The sequence below is a fragment of the Corvus moneduloides genome, chromosome Z, assembly GCF_009650955.1.
Source record: "Corvus moneduloides isolate bCorMon1 chromosome Z, bCorMon1.pri, whole genome shotgun sequence".
Classification (NCBI taxonomy): domain Eukaryota; kingdom Metazoa; phylum Chordata; class Aves; order Passeriformes; family Corvidae; genus Corvus; species Corvus moneduloides.
The window spans coordinates 5,088,433-5,113,165 of NC_045511.1; the positions used below are offsets into that span (position 1 = coordinate 5,088,433).

At 42.2% G+C, this 24,733-nt stretch overlaps 1 protein-coding gene across 2 annotated transcripts in view; it reads right to left on the reverse strand.

Moving 5' to 3' along the window:
- Positions 1 to 22,683, reverse strand: part of ZSWIM6 (zinc finger SWIM-type containing 6) — a 110,788-nt gene extending 88,105 nt beyond the window's left edge. For both annotated transcript variants that reach the window (XM_032097470.1, XM_032097468.1), the window contains exon 1: positions 22,138 to 22,683. In XM_032097470.1, the coding sequence (XP_031953361.1) occupies positions 22,138 to 22,648 (511 nt within the window). In that variant the 5' untranslated portion in view covers positions 22,649 to 22,683. The remainder of the gene's footprint in view (positions 1 to 22,137) is intronic.
- Positions 22,684 to 24,733: the final 2,050 nt, after the last annotated feature.

Sequence of the window (24,733 nt, forward strand, 5' to 3'; positions counted from 1 at the left end):
ACTTTCAAGAAAAGATTTGCTGTTAAGAAAATAAACTTCAAATAATTTCACTTTTCAAATGTAATTTTGCAGCTATTTTTCTTGCTTGTCACTTCCTCCGTGATAAACTGCACCTGTAAAAATAATACTTATTAAGGACAAATAATCATTGACTTGAAAACTACTTTACTTACAGAGCATTCTCTGTTCTACACGGAAACATTTTTTAGCATTTGGCCAGAAAGTAGCCACTCATGTATTTTGCAGCTATAATTTTTGAGTTTAGGTATTATCTAGTTGTAGGAGATTCCTTGTAACATTTATTTACATTCTGGAATAGTCAGAGCTATCTTGACATTTGCTGGTGAAAGGGAGACAAGGAGAGGAAAGAAAGGGCAAGGAACAAATCCTGACAGCTTTCTCCACCTACACCACTGTTTCCATTTCAGCTGAGGCTAGTAATGAAACCAGAAGTTTAAACCACTACAGAGCTTTCTTCTTGTTCTATTAAAAGCAGATAATAAAAAGTGAAACAAGTTCTTTTATTGCATAGAGAAGATATAAATAGCCAAAATTTCTCCAAGAGATAGCCTCAATTCCTCTTTAACCCCACTTTGCTCTATTCAAGATAATCTGAGGGAACCAGAGAAGTGGGGAAAAGAGGCAATCCAGGTAAAGCTTACACGAGTACTCTCATGCCTCAAGAGTCTTGTCTGTGTGAACCAAAGCAACCAAGTTCTAGTAAGCAGAAATCCAAGCAAATCATACAAACAGCTGTAACTACTGGCGAGAAAACATTAGGCTAACAAAGAATATGCAATTCATTAATTAATTTTGTAGCTCGTCACAAATAAAAGCAGCACTGATTCCGATCTCCATCCGCTAACAGAATGGTGTTAAAAATTCAAGCTTGAAAACTAACTCTTGTTAGGAAGGAAATTGTTCCAATTACACCAGCAGGGTAAATGAGGAGTTGTGATTGCTTTTTAAGTGTTTTTATTTTGCTTTTGTTTGGGTTTAAGGGTAGCCTGAAACCAGAACCAGTTAAAATGCTGTCTTTTGATTGTTATTTGAAGCAAAAGCAGCTAGTGATATCCTGGGCTGCAGGAGGAGTGCTGCCAGCTGGTCAAGGAATGTGATCCTCCCCCTCTGCTTAGCACCACTGAGGCCACCCACACCTGAAGTGCTGTGTCCAGAGCTGGGCTCCCCATTACAAGACAGACACGGACCTACTCAAGTGAGTCCAGCACATGGCCACAAAGGTGATGTGGGAGCTGAAGCACCTCACATACAAAGAAAAGGCTGTGACTGGTCTGGTCAGCCTGGAGAAGAGAAGGCTCAGAGAAGTCTCCTCAGTTTGTACAAATACCTAAAGGGAGAGCATAAAGAAAACTGAGCCAAACTCTTGTCCATTGTGCCCAGTGACAAGATAAAGTAAAACACAGGAAGTTCCTCCTGAGCAGAAGGAAACACTTTTTACTGTCATAGTGACTTCCTTATCAGTCTGCCAGGCCATGTCTTTAAACTATACAGAAATCTTGGGAAGGAGTCAAATAAAATTACTGACTCCTAAAGACCTTGCATCTATTGCCATATCAGTTTCATAAGCATGCTAGTCAATATTCTTCAGTCTTGACTGAGAGTTCAAAATCCCAGAAACAGAACTAGCTTTCTTCCTGGACTAATCCTGCCAAAAAAAAAATTTAAAATAGACTAAAGAGTTTCAATTCTCACCTAGTCACTTTAAAAAGAGAGAAAAAAAGACAAAACAAACAAACAAACCAACCCAAACAAGAAAACCCAAAACACAAAAACACCCACAGAGCAACACAACCCAAGGAGACAATAGGACTAAGCTATATTGATAATTGTCAAAAAACTCTAAAGCTTAAATTCAACTGCCAGCGAACACAATCACAAGTGGTTAATGCCTGCCAAAAGATTTGAAAAGCTCAAAAGAAAAGGGGTAGTGTTGTTTTTGTTTAAGAATCTTATTCTTCATGGAGCAGTAATTTCTTTAAAGAAACTAGTGAGGACCTGTTTTTGTGATGTTTCTTAAAGGACATTTTAGTGCCAACAAATACAAACATGCACAAAGGTATTAGCTGCATAACTGCTGTTGTGCTATACACTTGTGCACAAACTTAGATACAAAATACTCTACAAATCTGACTTCACCCTTTCTGAAAATCAGATTTAGCTTCTGCACTTAATCAGCTTTCAGTATGTTCCATATTAGTAGCATACGCCTTACAGCACATGTAATTCTTGCAAATTCAATTTAAGACCCATCAACACTGCAAGATTTAATGTTTTTCAACTGCAGATGCAGCCAAAGCTATGTTAGTAGCAGGAATGTCCAGTGACATACTATACAGACACAGCATAGTTCAACCAAGCCCCAATCTTTCTACAGAGACAATCAAACTGCAAAAGCAAAGCAAACTATAGCTTTTAGTACACCTTACTGCATACAGATCTTCACTGAATGAACCACATTTCAAGACTAGTGGATTCCCCCTTTTATACAAAGTTTCAAAACTAATCCATAGTAAATGCAGTAAGAATGATCTAAGCATCAAACTGAAAAAAAAAAAAAACCCAATGAAGCTTTCAAATTTCATGAGTTATGAAAAACTGTATCAGTCATCAGGGTCATGGACAAGAAAATTCATTCCACTATTTATTTGTAGCAGATGAAGAACACAGCACAAACCAATAATGTGGAGAGAGGGCCAGAAAACCAGGAAAGGGAACATCATGACACCAATATCTAGCCAAAGTGAACCCAAAATGATCCTTAAGTTCCAGATATGCTGCTCTATATAATCCAAAAAGTGCCTTAAGTAGCTGACATATTTTGCCACAAGCAAGATTTTAAGAAAGGAAACAAAAGAGTGTTAAGTCAACAATTAGAGATAGGTCATTTTGACTTAGTGGGGTGATCAGTGACTGCCATCCATTATCTTCCTATGTCAAGAGTTGGCTTGGTGTTCTCACCAACATAGAACATTTGGAATAGTACAAATCACTGTATCATTTAGTATTGAGCCTGCTGTGCTTTGATAACCCTGTACATGTCAGTGACCTTTTCTAAGCAGTTTTCAAAAATGCATTACTACGCCCTTCAAGAACCCTAAATTCTGACTAGCTTTTGCTCCTTACAGACAACGTAGTTGAGTAATTGCAAAGCAAAGTGATTTTAAAACAGTGTAAGACACCTAGAAAATGGTGGCTGTAACCAGTTCTAAATTGTTTTCTATTTTCAATGAACACACTTGTCCTCTGTAAAAGCAGCCTAAACACTCAAGTCTGCTGTAAATAAGTTCAATGTCTTCTATATGCAAGACAGAACTTAGAACCATAACATTTTTAAGACCTCATGACAGGGACAGAATGTAACAAGATAAAAAATGTAGTTTAACTAATGAAGTGTAATAACTCATTCTAATTAGTGAATTTGAGTAGTTTTGGTTTTAATATTAAGTATCAGTTATTTTGTTTGAGATCACAACTCAGCTAAGTTTAAACCTCTTTTCTCGAGGCTGACTCCCAAAGCATTCAATAGCACATATTTCAAAAGTGGTAGCATGTCATGTCAGAAATGCTCTTCAAATTAAAGAAGAAACTAGTTTCTATTACTTTTTAGACTGGTAGATTTGTAACAGTTTATAAACCGAAGTACAAAAACAACAGTTTGCCAATTACAAAAATTGTGATAAAAACTTTTTTGTTCTGTTTCTAAAGAATTTCTGAAGGATGGGGTAATTTTTTTGGGTTGTTCTTCAAGAAAATTTTGAAGGCTGTGATGATTTGTTTTGTTCTTCAAGAAATTTTGAAGGTTGCGGTAACTTTTTTGTTTTGCTCATCAGGAATTTTTGAAGGTTGTGATAAAAACTTTTTTGTTTTGTTCTTCAAGGCAAAGCAATTTACTCTCAGCAAACAAACAAGATGAGTGTGCAACACTACTTGGTCCATCTGTGGAAGACTTTACTTTCTATATGTCATTTATCCGGTACAGTGCAATTGGGCTGCCTTCTTGTTATCATGCTGTTGCATTCAAATTCCTTTTCTTTGTCGATGGAGAACCTGATTTGATTTAGTAAAGGCTACCCTTCAAAGGAGAAGGAGCATTTCTTCCTAACAAAGTTCTCTCCAAACACTGTTGCAAGTTAGAGGGTTAAATGGCAGAATAAACAAAACACTGGAGCTAAAGCGGTCACATAGCTAGATCAAGACTTTGTGGTAATGGTTTAGGCACACAGAAAAATTAAGGAGGAGGCAAGTAGCATTCCTTTAAGGTTATCTAAGTAATAACACATATGCAAAAGAAGTGGTATCATGTCTATGGAAGGAGATTACAAAAGTAAGCACATCAGATACTGGTTTACAAACATCAGGGGTTGGTTATTTTGAATGAGTATTTCCATAACACTCCCACATAACGCTGAATACAGGAAAACCCAAGGGCTCCAGGACCTACAGGGTTTATTTATTTAATCTAGTTTAACCCAAATGACTCCCCCACTCCTCACCACAAGACAAATCACACCACTTGTGCAAGCATGTCCATTCCTCCATTTTAACAACTATTCTCTGTGCATTAAAGCTTTTTATGTAATCCAAAAGGCAGCGTACAAAAGCATACCATTTTATTTGCTAAATATTAAAATCCTTAAAGACAGTAAGACAAAAATAAATCCTTGTACTTCAGTAACACCACAATTGGGGGAATTAAGTTTCCAGATACGTTTCCGATTTGCACTCATGCTGCCAGCTGCCTTTACATTTGTGTTCTGGGAGTGGGGGGAGGAGGGGAAGGTCTTTCCTACCCCGACAAAGGTCTTTGTTCTACCCAGAAGCCAGATCACCTTACCTCTGAAAGTGTGAACTTTTGTCAGCTGTTCATACAATAAACAGCTGTGGATGTATGAGAAACCTATTACCACTGGCAAAAAACAAAAGCTGGCAAGTAGTTTCTGTATTTACAATGGACAAAAGACTTCAAAACACATAATTATTCCAATACATTCTGGAAGATTTTTTCCCCTTCCTCTCACACCTAATTTTATATGCCTTCAAAATTAGCCTGTGCAGACAGCACAGTAAATGTAATTAACTTCAGAATGCCAAAAAATAGCGAATCTCCCTGCTAACTGCTAATGCAAAACGAGAAGAACAGTGCAGTCATCACCAGCACACAAGCTTAATGAAGGTCTTCCTAGAGGTCTTGCTCCTGCTTTAAGAGGACTAGGTGGACCAATATAAATCTAACAGGGCTAATGCTTATCAACTCTGAACACCGTCAACAGAAGAAATACATTTTTCTACTTTTCAGGCATGCTCAAGAACTTAATAACTTTCAGTGAACTTGTTTAAAGTCACAGATTCCATTCACCTGTTACGTTTCTTCTCTCTTGAATAACCTCCCAATTATAGTACTGCTCCCAGTGTGGTATATCATTTCAGGTATAAACTTCAAATGATGACCAACATACAGCACGCATACTTTATCCACTCTGCTTAGACAACACATTTTTTGCTAAATGACCAGGCTGAATGAAGCTACTCCAGTGTTCAGCAGAGGTTCCTCCTTTGCATTCAGTTCACTCTCTCTGTATGAATCAAATTAAAAACAGGCTTAATAAAGATGTGTCAAACTGGATTCATAATAATAAGAATGCAAAGAGATAAAAAAGCTTGCAGTAATCAGGAATATATTTCAAGTTTTTAGCAATTAAGAATTGAAGGATTTCAAAAGGTTCCCAACCATTGCATCTCTGGCAATCAATGTCAATTTTGCTTACAAATAGGTGATTTAAATTACAACTGTCTTTCCATAATAAACTGCTTTGGATTCAGGTTTGTCTTTCCATCTCTTCACTACTACGTGGGAGGGGGAAAGAAGACACAGAAATTAACTGAAACTATCTTGAAGCTCAATAAGAAACACAGTGTGAACCTGTATATTCACCATAATTCATCATTCAATATATATTTTTCCTTCATTGAGGGATGCCAATATTTCCAAAGCTGACACTCTGCTTTTAATGTCTCAATTTACCAAGTGCTAACGATGGTCTAAGTCAAGAACAGACACTCCTATCTAAAAGCAAGTTTTCATACATGTGATTTGAATGACCTTAATGTTCTGAGGCCTCCAAATAGCAAAGGTTTCAATCATTACACAAAACATCTTCTATTTTCTTTATTACCCAGTGCTGCACTATTCTTGGGAATATAATACTAAAGGACACCTCTCAGAGACCCAGATTAATTAATTTTGTGCCTGTTGTTTCTGCCCAAGTATTGTGAGCTAGAACAGATCCAGTACTTGCATCCTGACACTGTGACAGATTCATCTTGATGGAAGCTTATCAAATCACTGTGCACACGAAGTTTTTCTGGGACGCACTTAGCAGAAATTGTGTGCTAAAAGCAATTTCACTAGTTTGCACACAATTTTATCTTTAAAGATGAATACATTTAAGGAGAGACTACTAGATGAACTAAACCTACCATCTGCACAGCATAACTGGCAGAAACTCTAGCCTGAATTCAAACAGCACCGAAGGGGACAAAACTACACAAATTTTAGAAATTGTAGTAATCTGAAACCAGTAGGAGTGCCTCCTCATATCTTCAAATTTAAAATCCAAGAGTTGTCTTAAACTTCTCTACCACTGTCAAAACAACCTTGCACAGCTTCACACCTACTGCGGAAACAAAAGAAACTATGCACAAGCACACCTGGTGGCACATTCATTGCTTCATGGAAATTGCCCTGTGGATAGTCTCCCAACAGGACATTAGCCCTCGGTGGAAAGCAGTCAGGTGTCTTCCAGGAAGGTGAAAGATAAAGGTCTGAAGACAGAAAATTACAGTGAGCAGCAGAAACACAGCAGCTTCTGGCCATGCACCCACAGGCAGCATTCTCACCTCTGGCTGATGTGAGGGTATTTACATGAAGCTTCTGGAAGGCTTTGGCAAGGATGACCAGTTCGAGTCAAGATTCCTGAGCCAGTTTCACAAAATTCTGAACTTGTGAGCAAATCTGTATGCAAAGACCTAAGTGCATGGGATTTAGTGGTAGACCCTTTCACTCAACCCCAGAGCTGTGATGAGAACATTCACTTGGACCTGTCTGTTCCATCAAGAAACACCAATCCAAGTAAGTTTTACACGTAGCAGAATTACAGAGACTCACTCAACTGCAGCACATAAAAATCGTAGGCTTTTAACCGTATTTTGAGTTTCCAGTAAAACAAATGCAAAAAATTTTCCCTAGATTAAAGATAAAACATACTCAATTATGAGTAAAATGAACAAAATACTTTTTCTAGAATTACATGAATTACAATCCTGGATTTGTGCAAATATAGAAATTAAGTACAGGAAATAACTTCAGAATTTCATTAAGGTAAAGGACATCTACAAGCTCTGCTCCTCTCCTCTTCCCTCACCCGGGTCCCATCCTTCCTGGGATTGTGCTTCTTATGCCGAATATAATTTACCCAGGCTTCAAAATTGAACACTTTTGTTGTATTTCTGTGTGTTTAAAGAACCTCTTGCATTACCCAGGGGGATTGTTCTTCTTCCTATTTGTTAGTTCCATGTGAGCAACAACACTGTGTATAGCTCAAAACCCTGTTCTGAACATCCAGTTTCCCCTGATTGTATTTATCTTCAAAATAGCAAAGCAGAAGTAGGAATAGAGGTGGAGGGGTCAAAAACAAGACAACCATGAAACCACAGTAATTGGCACAAAAACTGAAAGACTGATACACCTGAGTGCTTTCCATTCTCCTAAGTAGGCAAGAGTTCAAGCTGGTACTTTTTTAACAAACCTGGCTTGCAGAAGTCACGGTCAGCTTCCAAAGTATCATATTAAACAACTCTGATGAGCCTAAAACAAGGTATGACAGGAGGTAGACATCTAATTTTATAATACCATTAGCAGTGTAGCTATAGAGCAGGAAAGATACCAGACTGCGTAAGTTCACTTTCCTCAAATAAGAAATGTTTCGCTTAGGAGCCTAGATAAACATGTACAATAAACACCACCTGCAGAGGTTTGGAAGGATCTAGACACTTCTGTTAGGGTTGGAGGTCATGCAGGCTCCCTTCCACCAGGAGACAACTCAGAGAGGTGAAGAACCCTGCTTAAGCTTTGCACAACTTAAGGATCCCCTGTCTCACTCATGAATGCCTGTAACAAACAGTCTGACAGCCACAACTGTCTTGTTAGAACTGTAGGAAGCCTCTATGAAGTGAGCAACCTAGATGAATCCTTTCTCACTGAAGCAGGCTACCGTTAAAAGTAAGCCAGTAATAAGCTTTGATGTCCCACCGTGCAAGCAGTTGAGAAAGCCAAAGCACCCTCTCCCAGACAGGCAAGTCCCACAAAAATTCTCATTATGGTAAAAGAAAGCCATTATTGCCCTAGAACTGGCCTCATCTGCACTGTGAAGTGTGCAACAGGGCTTTCATGCACTTCTTCCCTCCACCAGTTACAGGCAAACGAAGCTCTGAACTAGTTAGCTCCATCTGGAATAGATCACACATTGGCTTTGAGTCCTGAAAACAGATCATTTCAGTAAACACACCTCACTTAGCAAAGCAGCTGTCTGTCATTTAGCTTCCAGACTATGGATGTTATACAAAAGCACCATTCTGCTCAATTACTGTTCTACTTGGGGAAGCAGTAATGATACTGGAACACCACAAAGCTATTTCAGACTCTCTGTAAAGTCCATATCAAAAATACTTATTTTATAAGCAGTAAGACTTTTTCTCACCTTCAAGCCAGCCCTAAAAACTTTGCTTGAAATCTCCACACTGTGCTCCATTAGTTCTTTCTCAAGCATTACTACCAGTAAAAAAAAAAACCATGCCAGACACCTAAAGTCGCTGCTACACTACCACAATCCTGCAACCTCCAGGGACTCTTGAGCAGCAACAGATCAAAGTTCAAGAAATAAAGAAGAGTCTTCTCATTCTTAGTTATGTTGGCTCAGCAGGTCTAGTCATGCAAAGAGCTGTGAACACTTACTTTAGCAACAGCTGTGATAAAAATAAACAGGTCAACAGCTATGATGAAAATAAACATGAAACACACAATTTGGTCACCAAACAACCGCATAATAAGGAAAAAAATTAAATTTGAAAGTCTCTGTTATAAGTGCGCTGAAGTTCAGCACTGCCACAAAAGAAGAGGAAATGTATGAACTTTGAAGGCAAAAAGTACCTTTGGCAACAGCTATGCAAATATAGACAGATATGAATTCGTACAATTGGACTAAATGGTTAGGTATTTCCTTCCCCTTTCCTCTACTCTTAAAGTAAACATTTGTCTGGCTTTCTTTTAAGCACTGGTGGAGTGTGGGAGGGGTACTCATCACTTAGCCAAGTTTTTGTGCCACAAAAAAAACCCCACTGTGGATGAAGTGATATGGAAAATGGCTCACTCATATATGCCTAACATGCAACCTGTGCTCAGGAAAGGCCTGTGCTGGTGGCTCTGAAAGAAACAGGCTGCATTTTACCACAGGTGAACTCCCAAGCACACCAGCTATTTCCTTTCCCCTGGCAGCAGTTAGGGCTTCAAGACCACTTTAGGCCAGTGTAAGTGTGACTGACACAGAAAGGAGCCCTGCCCTCCTCAGTGCCCCCTCTTGCAATCTTCTGTCCCTTGCATCAAGAGTAGCATTTTCTTGGCCAATAAACCAGGTAAAACTCACCAAGCGAGATCTGAATTCATAAGCAGGCCAGTCCTCTGGCTCACCACACAGCTCCACAAGCCCTGGCACAAGCTGAAAGCTTGAGAACTGCAGTGTTCTTTTGACAGCAGTCTGCATTTAAGCCAGCCTAAAGCAATCACGTAACTTCAGGGTGAATAACACAATGGTCATCACAGTGGGTGAAATTTGCAAATGACAATCACAGAAAACCTTTCCAAAATACAAGTTATAAGCACAGCAATGTGCATTTTCTGTTCTAAGAGTTACACAATGAGGCAAAAAGAAATAAATGAGTCATGGCACAGCAAATGAGTCAGTCCTTTCATTTACCATATTCATGACAAGTATTTCACCATGGAAAACAATTATTTTGATAGGCCTGTTTTGTAGTATGTCCTTGGAGGAGTTCACTGAGTGACAAGAGATTGCAAGTCTGCTGGAACAGGCTCTTGGAGAACTCCCATGCTCACAGCCACACTGCGCTTCTGTACTGGCAGCTTTCCTTAGGGCAGCAGGCTTGGTCAACCAGGAACGTGCCCCCTCCCTATGAAAAGGGAGGGGCAAGAGTGGTAACTCTGCTAAATTATAACTGGAAATATAGTTACAACTTCTGTCAGAGTTTAAGGCCTTTGTCATTTATGATCTTTGTCAGGCAACCTAAGGTTACCAGCCTTAAGAAGAAGACAGACATCAGGCCTGTAGCTGAGCTTGAAATCCATATTTACAAAGACCAGAGACTACCGATCTTAGCCTTTGTTCAGCACACCACATTATCCATGTGTTGCAGGCTGGTACAAGAGCCTCCAAACAGCTGACACGCATCGTTCAAGTCAGCGGAGGCCCTCTGTCACTGCACCACATCAGGTTCTGCCAGCCATCACCACCATGCTGGACACCACTGTTACACACCTACAGCACATATTGCTCACAAACATTACAACGGCCCCCTGCTTGCAAATACATCCATTCCTGACAGAAGGTAGCTGACCAAAGGTGCTTTTACCCCTGGAAGAGGAGCTGGTCAATGCAGAGAGTATGGTGTGAGGGCAGTCTGCTCTGCAGAGCATAAGCCATCAAAGGTCCCTCCAGACGTCCCACCTCCAGTCCACCATACAAATACAGCATTCCCACTCTGCTTCTGATACTTCAAACCAGCATCAACTGCAACAGAAGTGGAGCTGCTCTGACTTTGTCATATTCAAACACCACACACCCCAATCCCCAGGCTCACGACACTTATTGCCTCACCAAGGCTGCATGACGTGCTATACCTCCTGAGCTCCTGGAGCAAAACACCGCTATAGAAAACCCCCCATGCCTACCAATCAACCTACATGTATGCCAGGCGCTCCTTCCACTCTAATGCTGCAGACTCTCCCACCTCATTCACCCATTAACTTTCGCCTGAGGTGGTTTCATTATATCACATCACCATCTTGGCCCACATCACCCGCTCACTCCCACAACGAAGTCACTGAGTACACCAAGGCCCTTGCCTGGAATGTGGTTCTGCCATTGGGCCCTTGGTGGTTCCAGTGCAGTGCATCACACTGAGATGGCTCTCACCATGGTCCCTAGTGGTGATGTCTTCTGGATTCAGGCTCCTGTACCTTTCAGCACTTCCAGAAAATGTTGATTCCGCTCCCACAACTTTAAACTTGAACAGATTTTTGTGCTTCTCCTTTTATTTCCTAAAATCGCAGCTTAGTGTCTCATTGTTCAGTCATCTTCCTCCGCTTCCTCCTTTCAGTAGCTGTTTCTCAACGCTTGATCTCTACTTAACTTCCTTTTGTTATTCAATGAGGGAGGGGAAGATGGACCTCCTAACAGGCAGGATGCACTGAAGCACATACTCATGATTCACATCTCTTTTCCACTCATCCATTCTAACATTTTACTAGCTATCATTTCACACTTTGAGTATCAGGAAGAAGCAGCTTTGATCTTACTGACATCTTTCTCCCTTAAGCTTATTCTACATACTGGGAGTATCCAGCTTTCTGACATCAGCACCCTTCCCTGTCCTGCTGAACAGACACAAGTCCTTCCTTTTAAGCGCAACAAGACTTGGATCTCTTAGGTACTGAGATTACAATGCTCACATCTGACCTATGTTTTCAGTCATCACCACTGATCTTATACCCCTACCAATGTTAAGTTTGACTTCCAGATGCCCCCTTATCAGCAGGAAAAATTTCTCTAGTCCTTCTGATCACCACTGTAGCAACTCTTGACAGTTGTCTTCCTCTTCCCCCTTCCTATTTCCTACTTTTGTTAGAAGAACTGTCCAATGAAGGAAGCTGTGTATCACTCTTCATCAGATCCTTGTCTGCACTCCCCATCCCAGGTCAGAACAATTTATAGGTTCTGGGGGAAAAAAAAAAAAAAAAATTGTTGTTCACAAGTTTGGGCACCATAAATATTCACTGGAGGTGGAGGGGACGGGTGGGGAAACAGGACACCAAAAGAAGAAAACAAGTCTCTTTTTGCAATATACAGTGCTATAAAACTAAGCCATTTAATGTCTCTTCAGGAGAATTAAAGTACAATTTGGCTATGGCTTATAGTGAATGAAATTCAGTTACCATCTACGATGTTATCAATGAATGATTAATGCTATGAAAAAATCTCTTTCAAACGGTTGCACAAGATGAAGTCAATGGTTTTGTTATACCATCGGTCAAGCTTCCATCATTACTTAGCAGTAAGTAGCTTCTGCTAAAGTAAAATCTGACAACCACCCTTCCAATACACAGAAAGTATTATTTGAAAAATTAGAGCATTACCTTTGTGCATCAGATACATCTTATTAAAAAACTGAAATTGGAACAAAAGGTTGAAAAGAGAGGACAGCCACTTCATAACTTAAAACTGTTTTGCAATTTCAAAAGCTACAGAACAGATAAGTTACTCTTCGCTAACCTATTTTCCATCTTGAAAGCCGTGTTTCATTTTGTAGGAAAAGTCTATCAGCTTCCATGCTTTTGCTAATACTCATTAAAAGTATTGCATGTAGAGGGAACATTCAGACTACGTCCTCCTTAAATATACCTCATCAGGTATCTAGTGAGATCTTTCACCTCTACCTTATCTCAGGCAGCACCACTTCCCCATTTCTCAGCCTCTCATCTATAAAGCATTTTATTCAGCATTTTACCACCTCCCTTCTCTTCAAGCGTATATTATTCAATAAGACAAACTATTGTTTATTCCTAAACACATCTTCGCTCCCTGCTACCAAATAGTCATTTACATTTATCATCTACAAATTTACCTAGAAATCAAACCTGTAAACTATTGCCACAATACATGACAATGTAAAAACCGATCACTGGAAACTGTCCGTAAAACTAAGTGGTATCCTGCTTCTACAATTTATACACAGGACTAAATAAATTTATTCTCAGCTTTCTTATCCCATCAGACTTTCACGGCATCTGTTACATCATGTCCCAGTCCTACTCACTGCCTGTCATTCATGCATTAGCACACTGAGCTGAAGTCACCTCTATTAATTCATGCATTCATATCTGATCAGGAAAGCTGCATGATGGTGCTCTCACATATCATGGCTTGCAATAACAAAAAGACAAAAAACAGCTGTGCATTTTATGTCATCCTCATCCTCCTACTCTGGAGGAAGCAAAATTGAAGTTTTGGGCTTCTGTGTAATATAGCTACACTAGATCCAGAAACAGAATATAATGGACTTGATATTTTATTCCCAAGACACTACCTGTGGACAGTTTGCAAGGTTTCAGTTTACAATCTAAATCAATGGAAGAACTGAGACTCATTTTGCATGTACCACAGCAGCAGCACAGCCAGTTGTCCCAGCTATCATTGATAATAACAGTATTTCAGAATAAAAGTGTTCCAGTTTTTCTCTTTCTTTAGCTAATATACTAAACAATTCATTTAGACTATTGATTTTTCCCTGTTCTTAAACTCTTAAAATCAACAGATCCTGAAGAATTGTCCTAAAGAAGAACAAGCCATATTTAATCCACTAAGCACGGTCACTAAATCCAGCTTTGTAAATATGCAAATGAGTGTTTTACTAAGACTATTTTCCACCCTCCCAAAACACTGCATTGTATTACACCAACAGCAAAAGTAAAGTCTGATGGAACTACTAACTGCTGTGGAAGCAACCAACAGCTTACAGTACAGTTCTTCACTCAACTGATTTCCTCACGTTTTCCAGAAGATCCCAGGAAGATTATCTGTAGGTATATTTGGTAATGAGTTCTTAACACCACTTTTATTGGCTATCCTTTCATAGCCACAGCTGCACGTAAGTGGAAGAAAGGACCAACAATCAATCATATGAAACTCTGAAGACCACATTACCTGTATTTATTTATAGTATTGATAAATATACTGTCGATCCCATCATTAATCACTGAATATGGATAGGTGCTCCATGCACTTCAGTCCAATCAAAATACCGAAGTTGAATGTAGAAATTTAGAAGAAATAATTAGGATCAGAAGCCACTTTTGACAAGGGTAATCTAGAGGCTAAAATGAGTTTAAAAAGTTTGTGCTGCCACTAGGCCTTGCACACATAGTGGAACACTGCTATGCAGAAAGAAGGCAGGCTACTAGCATTAAAGAAGAGTCAAACTTTAAGCATACAGAAACAAATCTGAGAGCCACTGCTGAAGCCTTTAACCCAAAGCCAAGCTCTTAACACAAGGTTAAAAACACTTAAATGATTAGAATACATGCAAACTTGATCCTCTACTCTGTTACAGACTATTACATTTGTCTCACACTCTGTAAGAGTTTATCCAATTTTAAACGCCTCAATGGTCTAATGTTTTTTATTTCATTAGTCAGTGTAAATTAAACATTGTAGTCAGCTGCAGAATTCCTGCATAGTTCCTGCACTGCCACTGCATTACTACCGGCTGTCAGTAACCAGTTAGCAGTTAAACTTGGCACACATACAACAAAGTGTCTCATTTCTTAGAAGTCATACAGCTATGCAGCAGTTGATTTTCCAGGCCTTTAAAATAATCATTTGAATGCAATTAACTTTTGTGAAAAAGTAAAGTAAAAAAAGACACAATAAAGATATATATTAACACATACTTCTCCGAAATATCTTACTATGCCATTTCACCCATTATTTTTCCAAGAATGCCAAAATGTATTAAAGGTCTCACATCAACTAACAATGAAAGATGACTTATGTAAACAGGCGGATTGTTAAATAAGCTAGGATAAAAGGTAAGTCACCTGAATTTTTAGCACATTAATTCAGTAAATGACCTTCCTATTTATCTGATCAGCTAGCTCTACCAGTGCAAATTTAAACTTACTGACAGGTTTTACCACATCCTTCCAATTAGCGTCAGACTTTCTCAGCCATTGCCCATGCATTTCCAAAGCAAAATTTCCAGGTATTTCAAGACTGTCAAATACACTCACTTGCAAAGACAAATGGAGGCTTAGGGTAAAATAAAAAAATAAACAAATAATCTTTAAAACCACAAATAACACATACTCTCCTTTTTAAAGCATGTGATGTAAAGCATTACTTTAAAATGTACTTCAAACACTGCTGAAATTTCTCCTCTTTGAAAATCCGTTTTTCACTTTTGGAAGTGTTTAATAAAGTGTTGGTAAAAATTCCACATTAGGACACTCTTCAGTCTATACTGAATTGTGCCACATCAGAAAAAGTCTTTTGTATGCCCACTCAGCTCTTACAGTAGGCCTTCTATCAGTTCTGACTTAGCCACAAAGGAATTCTCTACACTGTAGTTACTATTAGAAGGCTAGACTCCTCCAATCTGTTTGCACATTTTCAACTCAGTCAGAAAACAACTATTTTAAGATGGTGATTTACATCTCTGGTTTTCCAGACATTCTGGCCCTTCACAGCAGGGCCAAGGCAACAAAAACTGGATGCATGTTGCTGCTTCAGAGGACAGCAGGGTAATGTGCCACAAGGCCATCACATAAATCATGGTAATTGGCATGTAGCTGGAAGGAGAATGCAAGCCAGTGTACAGCACCAGCCAACATCGGCAGTGATACAGGTCACAGAAGGTTATGAAGCCACGTCAAGGGTTGCACACATACCCAGCTGAGAACTTTTTACATTCATAGTCCTGGACAGTAAACCAAGAGGAAAAACTGGAAATTCAAGACAGATCTCTGAGAACAAGTGCAGTTGTTGGACAGCACTCAAGTGTTCACGTGCTGTCAGGCTGACTGCATTCCAGGCAATCAGAATTCACATTAAATCTGTATCCTTGCTGCACATGAAAGCTTCTTAAGATTTCAAATTAGTTCATGTCACAGACAGCATATTCATAAATTAGGATACCTTTTGTCAGTTAAAATACCATGGTTCTTTTTGGACTTGACTTTTGGGGTTTTTTTAAAGATGCAGTAAATTCTCCTACCTAACCCCCAAGAAAATAAGCTAAAGATAAAGCAAGTAAAAGGATGTCAGCTGTTTTCCTATACTACTGCAACTTTGCACTCATATTTACACTACTACAAAACTTCACACTTTATCTTGACATCGCTAGATTACCTAGGCAGCAGGTGACACTTAAATTGAACTCATGCAGACATATCTTAGAGCGTGCCATCTAATGTACCTCGTCCTTCTACAGTAAGAACTGTTTAGCACATTTTTTCACCTGAATTTTTTAATTAGAATGTTAGCAGAGTCTTAAGTAATGGTTCGATTTTAACACATTCATTTATAAAAGCAAATGATACAGCAAAATGCAGCAATTAGCTACTGATTTTAAAGGAAACCAGTTTGTCTGATACTGACTTTTAAATAGCCCCAGTATACACAGATTCTGCTTTTAATTAACTGTTCATCTCTGAAAGTTAGCATACAGGGAGAGAGCGCATATGCAGGCATCAGGTGCTGCCATGACAAGTGGTTCACGTTCAAACATTGCTACATACCAAAACATCAGATCATATATAAAGATGGAATCACTTTCTAAAAGGAACAGCAGATTTAAAAATGAAAATTGTTCTCTTGGATGTGAGGAAAGCCTTGAAATTAAGGGGAAAATGGAATATAAGAAACATGAAAACTGACCTAAAACAAACAATGAAAGATTTTGTTACATGAACCAAATACAACACCCTGGTATAAAAGAAGATTCCTCGTTTTAAAAATTGTGATGGCAAGTGATTAGCAATTATTTTCCTTAAAAAATAAATGAATTCTAGAGCAGTATTGACACTGTCCTATTACATTTATCCTACTATTCACAACTACATACAAAGATAGTATAAAGTTTTATTTTCATATTTTGAAATCACTCTAAAATACTTACATCTTCTTGAAATGCAGATCAGATACTTTTAGAAAGCCTGAATTAAAGGCAAGAGCTGATCTACAAAGCTTTTCCACCTTCAGTGATCTGGTCTTGAACGACAGCTTTTTTTTACTTCTTTTGCTCTTTTTTTTCAGGGTTTCTAAAGAAATTATTCAAGGTCAAGGATAGTGTATTAGAGTACACACACAGAAATCAGCTTGCATATCCCCCAATTGCACTCCAAATCTGACAAGGAAACTGGAATGCATTAGATGTCTCCCTTTCAGGACAAAACATTTAAAAATTAGCTTATTAGTTTCTGCTCTGGAACTTGGAAATATTGGTAGTTATTTCTTCGAGCAAACTGAAACTGGAATCAATTAAGGTATTTTCGCAAGACTCTACTGGTCTTGGAACTAAGTCCAAAAAAGTCCAGCAAAAAGTCAGACATCATTTGTTTATGCCCATACCACAATATTGTATTAACAAATTCTGGATGACTTGTTTTACTCATACATTCCTAACCAAACCCCAACTTAGGCTGACTGTGGAAGAACATGATTGTTCCTTCAGCATGTCAGCACACAAAATTCCCCTCTTCAAATAGAGTTTAACACAACCTCTTCCTCTTGGAAAAAGGTCACTACACATACCAGAACAATTTGGTATCATAGGTCAAAAAAAGTTAATACTAAACACAGCACCTACATTCTCACTAATGATAGCCTTAGTTTTGTCACACAACTCAGTATTACTCCCATTAAGTAAATCCTTTTACTAAATACATCTGTCCCACAGGTTTCATCAACCATTATGTATGCACTGCACACATCAGTAAGGATCACCACATCTGCTAAAAGTTGCAGTTCGGCTCATAGTACAGTATAACATTTGTGCCAGCTCTGTCATGAAAGAAGAGAAATTACTTTTGTTTTACATGCTCTTCAATTTCACAAAGTTTTGGGCAGTTTTTTTCATAAAAGATGGCTAGGAAGAACAAAAATTTAACTCAAATCCTTGTCCACTAAAAGGATCTGAAAGCTGCTGACTACAATACACATTCCACCAGAACTACATGCAGCTACCAATATGGTCTTCTAAAGCCTTCTCTTGCTCCTGCTGAAAAAAATGGCTTCTCTTGGTTTCAAAAGCAAAACAAATCTCCAGTCTTTAACTTAAGAACAAACGAAAGAAACATCAGTGATCTCCAACCACTATTTAACAAAGGACAAATTTTACTTTGCTTTTCTCTAAGAAGCATTTTGGTTACATCCCACAACCAGGTATCTCTAAGGGGCTTCCAAAACATGAGCCTGCAGCTCCATGCTAATGATGTTCTTCAGCTGAGCCTCCTTCCACAGATAAAGCAGCTTTCTAGCTTATAATACTAACATCATATTCTAGAGCTGTGGCAAGTGCCAGTCAATGAATTCTTTGTATTTTCCTTCCCAAGGAGTCCCTTCCCTCCAACTCACTCCCTTGCCATTCATACCTAAAAGGTATGACCTACCACAGTATGCTACCATGGAAAGGGCTGTAACTCCTTTAAGGAAGGCCTGTATGAGCAAGCAGGGTCTACGCAACAAAGACAAACCTGCCTCAAATTACCAACAGACAGGGATACTGTAGGAGTACTTGTATGATGTATCACAAAATTTTCGAGCACTTCTAATGCAGATACAGCTGTAGCTGTGAAGCTGCGTTTTACAGCACTACAGCCAAGGCAACCCTCTGTCTTTCTCTAAGCAAGAGTCATACCAGTGGAGGCACAGGGGTTTATTTCTTCTCCTAGAATAGCTGCATTAAGGGCTCTCGCCAGGTCAGCTGTGCTATTGAGGGATCACACCTCTTCCTAACCTTGACAGCCACAGCCATGACGACAATACAGTACTGTGTACTAATTCAGGACTAACCTCAGAAACCAAATATACACTTCGCCATCTAAAACTGTCTGCTTGCTCCTGGCATCTTCACAAATTTGGCCGAATGAAACACAGTCAATTTCTAATTTTCCTTCCAGATTGTCATATTTACTCACAAAGTGCTTTCTTGTTTAGACTGTAATTTTTACTAAAAATACTTGGTTTGAAGTAAGTTAAAAACATGCATGGTAAAAGAGCTGTTTCACGCAGTTGGGAAGGTTTGCTTTAGGAGCCTGCATTCTCTGGCTTTTTTAAAATAAACTAAAAAAGAAAAACCTTCATGTCTAGTTGAAGCATATCAAACAGCTATAAATACATCAATAAATTAGATGCAAATTGAATTCTGAAACTGTCTTCTTTGGAGAAAAATCCTTCAAAATTAAGTGATGCTAATTGTTATGCTAGGACAGCACCATTGAACTACAAAATAGCCTAGCAGCCAACCTGACTGCCCGATTACCAAGAACATTATTTGTGTGTATCACTAATACGTCATCTTCATTTTATTTCAGATTTTCTTTACAAGACACCACACAAGAGATTAACTCAGTAGGTATGAAGCAGGATCCCATGAAGATTTTTATAAAACCTTATATACAATGTTTGTGAAATCCTCCTGCCTGAAATGATTTACCATGATAAAATTGGCAGAATCTTTAGTCAGGGCTAGAATGAAAAATTTAAAATGTAAAATTCAGAAGCAAATGGTGCCATTTAACTACCACTGAACCAAAATTTATGTGTCTCTCCAATCAAGTCTTGCATTCCCTGTTTATAGTAATACTTCAGGTAACAAGTAAGGCTGTTAGAACTGATATGTAATAAAATGTATTTTGTCCAATAACTGCACTTTTCCATAGTTCAACAGTAAACATTTACAGAGTTTCCATTACTCATACTGCAAAGAACATAAATTCACATTTATGTGGTCACTAAACATGCACTTATATAAACTTAATTCTAAGTTTTCATCAATGCTACATATTCAGCTGTATTATATGGAACCAATTCCATTCTCTGCCCAACATAACTCACTCTAGAGCTGAATTGCCTTTTAACAGTTGCACCTTTCTGCTTCACAAGGAATATCTTGTCAGCAAGACCTGGTCTTAATGACACAGCTACCTACCCAGATTACACAAGAACTTTCCTACAGCAGGACCCAACCTAACCAAGTCCTCCACAACTCCCTCGCCAAAGGCCTCTGTCAAAACAACTGACATCTTTCATATCACCAGTTTCCACTACTATTTTTGCACAGAATTTCAAAGGAGGCTCACATAAGGCTGGGGGGCGGGGGGAGGGGGGAACAGGGAATACAACAAAGCAAATGTATTTTCAGCAGTGGGTACAGTATCTGTTTGAAATGCATTTAAGGGTTCCAGAAGAAGCAGTCAACACTTCAGTTGGACTTATACTTATTTTCTTTCTTCACATTGACCCTTGCCAACATTACTCAATGCCCCCCCCCCTTTGAAGACACACAAAAAGTTACTTTTTTGCTTTCACAACTACTCACTGAGGCCTACTCCACTGCTGAAAGCAAGGAAAGCAAAGTCCACGCTGGGTGCCTGCCTCCTAGAGAAGATTGCATCTTTTATTTATTGCCCCTTGGCTTTATTTTCACAGTGAATTCCTGGCTTAAATGCAATCAGCCAAGAAACCCTCCCTATGTGCACTCCTGTCATTCCTAATCGCTTGCAAACAGAATCAAGTGCAAGCAAAAGGGAAAAAAAAATAATCTCAGCACTGCCAACCAAACTAAAAAAGCCTTACTTCTGGTTTTGCCAGTCCTGAGGAACCACAGATGCACCTCAGACCCTTGGAAAGAGAAAGTCAGAAGATGAAACTTGTAAGAAAGTTAATTAGATTTAAAAAAGAACAAGCAAACAGGAAAAAAAAAAAAAAAGTAAGTCCCCGTAGGCAGAAGAGAAGGGCACTGAGCCTAGGAGCAGGGACACGTTTTCCCTTCGGGAAAAAACTGATGGCACGTTTACAAGGTGCCCGCCAAGTCAAACCCGCAGCGGGCAGCACCGAGGTTTTGGGGGAGGATGAAGGGGGGAATGCCGGCGCCCCACACACACACAAACACATCGAGCCGCCGCCGTCAACAAAAGGCGAGCAGCAGCCTCTTTTGTCTGTCTTCCCCTTTTCAGGGGAGGAGAAGGGGAAACGACAGAAAACTGAGAGAAAAAAAAAAAAAGAAAAAAAAGACGCAAATAAACACAAAAATGAGAACAAAGTGGCCGGGTCACACAAAGAGCATCACCACCGGCGGAGGGGACTGTCTGCCGGGGGCGGCTCCCCTTCTATTCCCTGAATGAACGAGGAGCCGCCCCCGGCAGACAGCCCCCCAAAAGTGGGGGAATACCCACCTCTGCAGCCCTTTAAACACAGGCAGGGAGGAGTTAACCAAGGGAACCCGCAGCGGGTGAAGAACAGCGGCAGGCGGCTGGGCTGGGGATGAAGAAGAGGAGGGGGGTATTGTTCCAGGAGGAGGAAGAGCTGCGCTTTCCCCCCCCTTGTCACGAAGCCGTTCATTCCAAAGCAACCCCCCAGAGCCATACCACCCCCGTCGGGGCGGATCGCGCCCCCTCCCTCCGGCTCGTCGCTGCTGCCCTAGAAATGCCTTTGTTCGCGGATCCCCACCGCACTCCCGCTGCCGGGGTCTCGCACCGCTTTTATGTCTTTATTTTGGACGGCGGCGCATCCCGCCCCCGCCCTCCTTCCCCCGCCGGCCGCCCTTCTGCTGATTCATTTCCACCGGCGGTCCCCCTCGGGATTGGGGGGGGCGGCATCTCCTCGCTATTGTGGCTCGGGGTAAAGCGATGACCCGGATTACCGGGGGTGGACGCTGGTAGGGGGGCAGAGCCAAACAGGATTACACAGGCTGGATTACCGGGAGCGGGCATGGCGCGGTGCGGGGCTGCGAGTTAAAGGGACAAGCGGGAGCCGTGTCCGTGTCACGGAGCCACTGCGCGTCCCGAGCACGAGGGGGAGGAGACCGGCGGAGGAAGTTGCCCGGTCGGCGGTACAGCCGGGGAGTGAAGGGCTCGCACGGGCCGCGCCGCGGGCGGGGGAGCTGCCGGCGGAGAGAGAGACGGACGGCAAGTGGGTGACACGCAGCGGGAGACCCGCGGCCCCGAGCGGCGGCGGCCTGGCCCCAGAGCGGAACCGGCCGGTGACTCACCGACTTGCAGGACGTTATCGACGCAGCCGCCGTCGAGCAGAGCGATGCCCCTGCGGAAGGGCAGCCGGTTCTCGTCGGCAGCAGCGGCGGCGGCGTCCATGGCCCCGCCGGGCGCGGCGGCGCCCCCGGGGCAGGCGGCGGGATCCTCGGCGCCGGTGTTGAACGAGGAGTACATACAGATCTCCCTCTCGCTGCGGGGGAAGGACCAGTAGACGATCCTGCGCTGCACCGGCTCCGGGATCCGTTCGAACCGCTCCTCCACCCGCTGGAAGGGCCACTTCTCCGCCACCTTGCGAGCCGCGATGTCCAGCAGGGACTCAGGGCTCTGGGTCTTGCCGAGCGGCAGCAGCCCCAGGGCGGCGGCGGCAGCTGCGGAGGAGGGTCCGGCGCAGAGCGCGCCGCCGCCGGGCCCGGAGCCGCCCGCCCGCTGCCCCGGCCTGCAGCCCAAGCCATAGCCGGGTCTGCAGCAGAGGCGCTTGCCGGGGTGGGGGAGCTGACCGCGCTCCGCCATGATCGCGCCGCTTCTAAGCCGACAGCGGAAGTGGCTGTACCCTATAAACGGCTCCAGGAAGACAGCGAGCGCCCGCGAGCCCCCGGGGACACGCCCCCCTCTGCCCTTATGTGGCAAGGGGGCGGGGCCGCGCGGCCTCGCCGGCTGCGGGGTGGGCGGGCCTTATGCAAATCGGCGCAACAAACATAAATAGAACGGCGGGGGGTGGGCGGAGGGGCGCGCGCGCCCTCCCCTTTCCCAGCCCCTTCTCCCGTTGACATCACGCGCGCAAGCCCGGGCGCGCCCTCGCGCACGTCGTGGGAAAAGGGGGGCGTGGCCGGCGGCGCCCCCCGCTCCGCCGCCATGTAGGGAATGGAACGCGGGGGCGGGGCCGCCGCCGCAGCCGAACCCCGTCACCTCTGCCGGGAAAGCCGGAGGGGCGGAGCGAGCTCAGCGCAGCCGGGCTTCGCGGATGGGAAATACGGTATCGGCTGCGGCCGGGGCGAGGGAAAGACCTGCGCTCCTGCTTCAGAGGCGGGCCGCAACGGGCGAAGCCTTTTCCGTCCGCCTCTGGAGCAGGAGCCCAGGTGCGTGCATATAACAAGCTCTTGAGCTGCACGAGTGAGGCCCGCCCCAAGATGTGTTGTGGTTGGGTTTTGTGGGGGGGTTAGGTTTCCCTTCCATTAGAGGTAGTACGGTAAAGGTCGTCATCCCGGTGCCAGCACCCGGTTGGCTCTGCAGATGTCCGGGCTTGGAAGCGCTCCGGGAGAGCCGAGGTACAGGGTTGGGCGGCACGGACACCCAGTGAGTCAGTTGGACGCGATGAAGGCACCGTGTTTGCCCAGGTGGGTCGTGAGAATGTCGCGACACAGCAGAGGGTCGGGGTGTTTTCGGCGATCTTTAAAAACCGCGCCATTCGGGTCCGTGCCGGCGCCTCGCATTAAGTGTCCTTCCTGTGGAAAAAAAAAAATATATATATTTGTGTACATATGTGTATATAGATATGCTGAGGGCCCCGAGATGCTGCGTGGCGCCGTGGCTGCCCGCAGTACGGAGCGCTGCTCCCGCCGCAGCTCCTGGAACACCGACCGCATGGAAGTGCCGCACGGCAGGGATGGAGCGAACACAGCCCGCAGCGCGTTTCTGCGCACAGAGGCTGTGGGCTCTGTGTCATTGCAGAGCAGCTGACGCTTCTGTTTCGCTCATTAAATTTAAAAGTAAATATTTTTGGTATTTACGAATTTTATGTCGGAAATGGGATTACGCTTTGATGCGTCATGGTTGACCAGTCACCATTTCTTATTTTTATTAACCAAATTTAAAACCAAATATATTAATTACATATTTTGGAACTATAGCTTGTAAGCGGCATTTTTTGGCGGCTTGAAGTTTGAAAACAGCACTTACTCGCCCGGCGAGCAGCTCTTTGCTCGCATGCCGTGCCCTGCAGAATCCGTAATTGGAGCGGCTTCCCGCCAAAGGTTTTCCCAGGCTGGTTTTCCCAGACAGACTACATTTTCCATGATGCAGCGCAAGCCGCCCTCAGCGGGGAGGCGGTTCCGGCAGGGAATGCGGCGGAGGAATGTCAAGCGTGCCAGGCATAAGATCTAAGAGGTGCAAACAACATTTCCTTGGCTCGAAACTCTGTCGTCTAGTTTTTGTTTCCACCGCGCCCCCGCCCCCCGCCCCGAGTGGAACAGGAGCTTATTTTGTAGTCAAGCGATTGAAAAGCTTTGCAGAAACTGCATTTTCCAGTAAAAGTGGACGGCAAATTGAATGAAATTTATCATACTCGCTGACTGATTTTTAAAGAAAGATTGGCAGAAACCTGAGATGGTTTAGAGTTTGCGCGTATTGGAGAAGGGGGGTGTGTGTGTATGCTTTTGAGGTTCTAAACAGGACTATTTGGAAATTTCACTGGTAGAGAATTTTTTTACATCTAGGTTTAGAGCTGCACTTTTTTCTTTGTTTTTTTTTTTCTTTTTTTTCCTTCTACCTCTTGCTCATACTAAGAAAATGAAACATGCTTCTTAACCAAGTAGCTTAAACTGCAGACAGGGCCAGAATTATTTTCTGCTTGGTTTATTTTTTTTGTACAAAAAATAA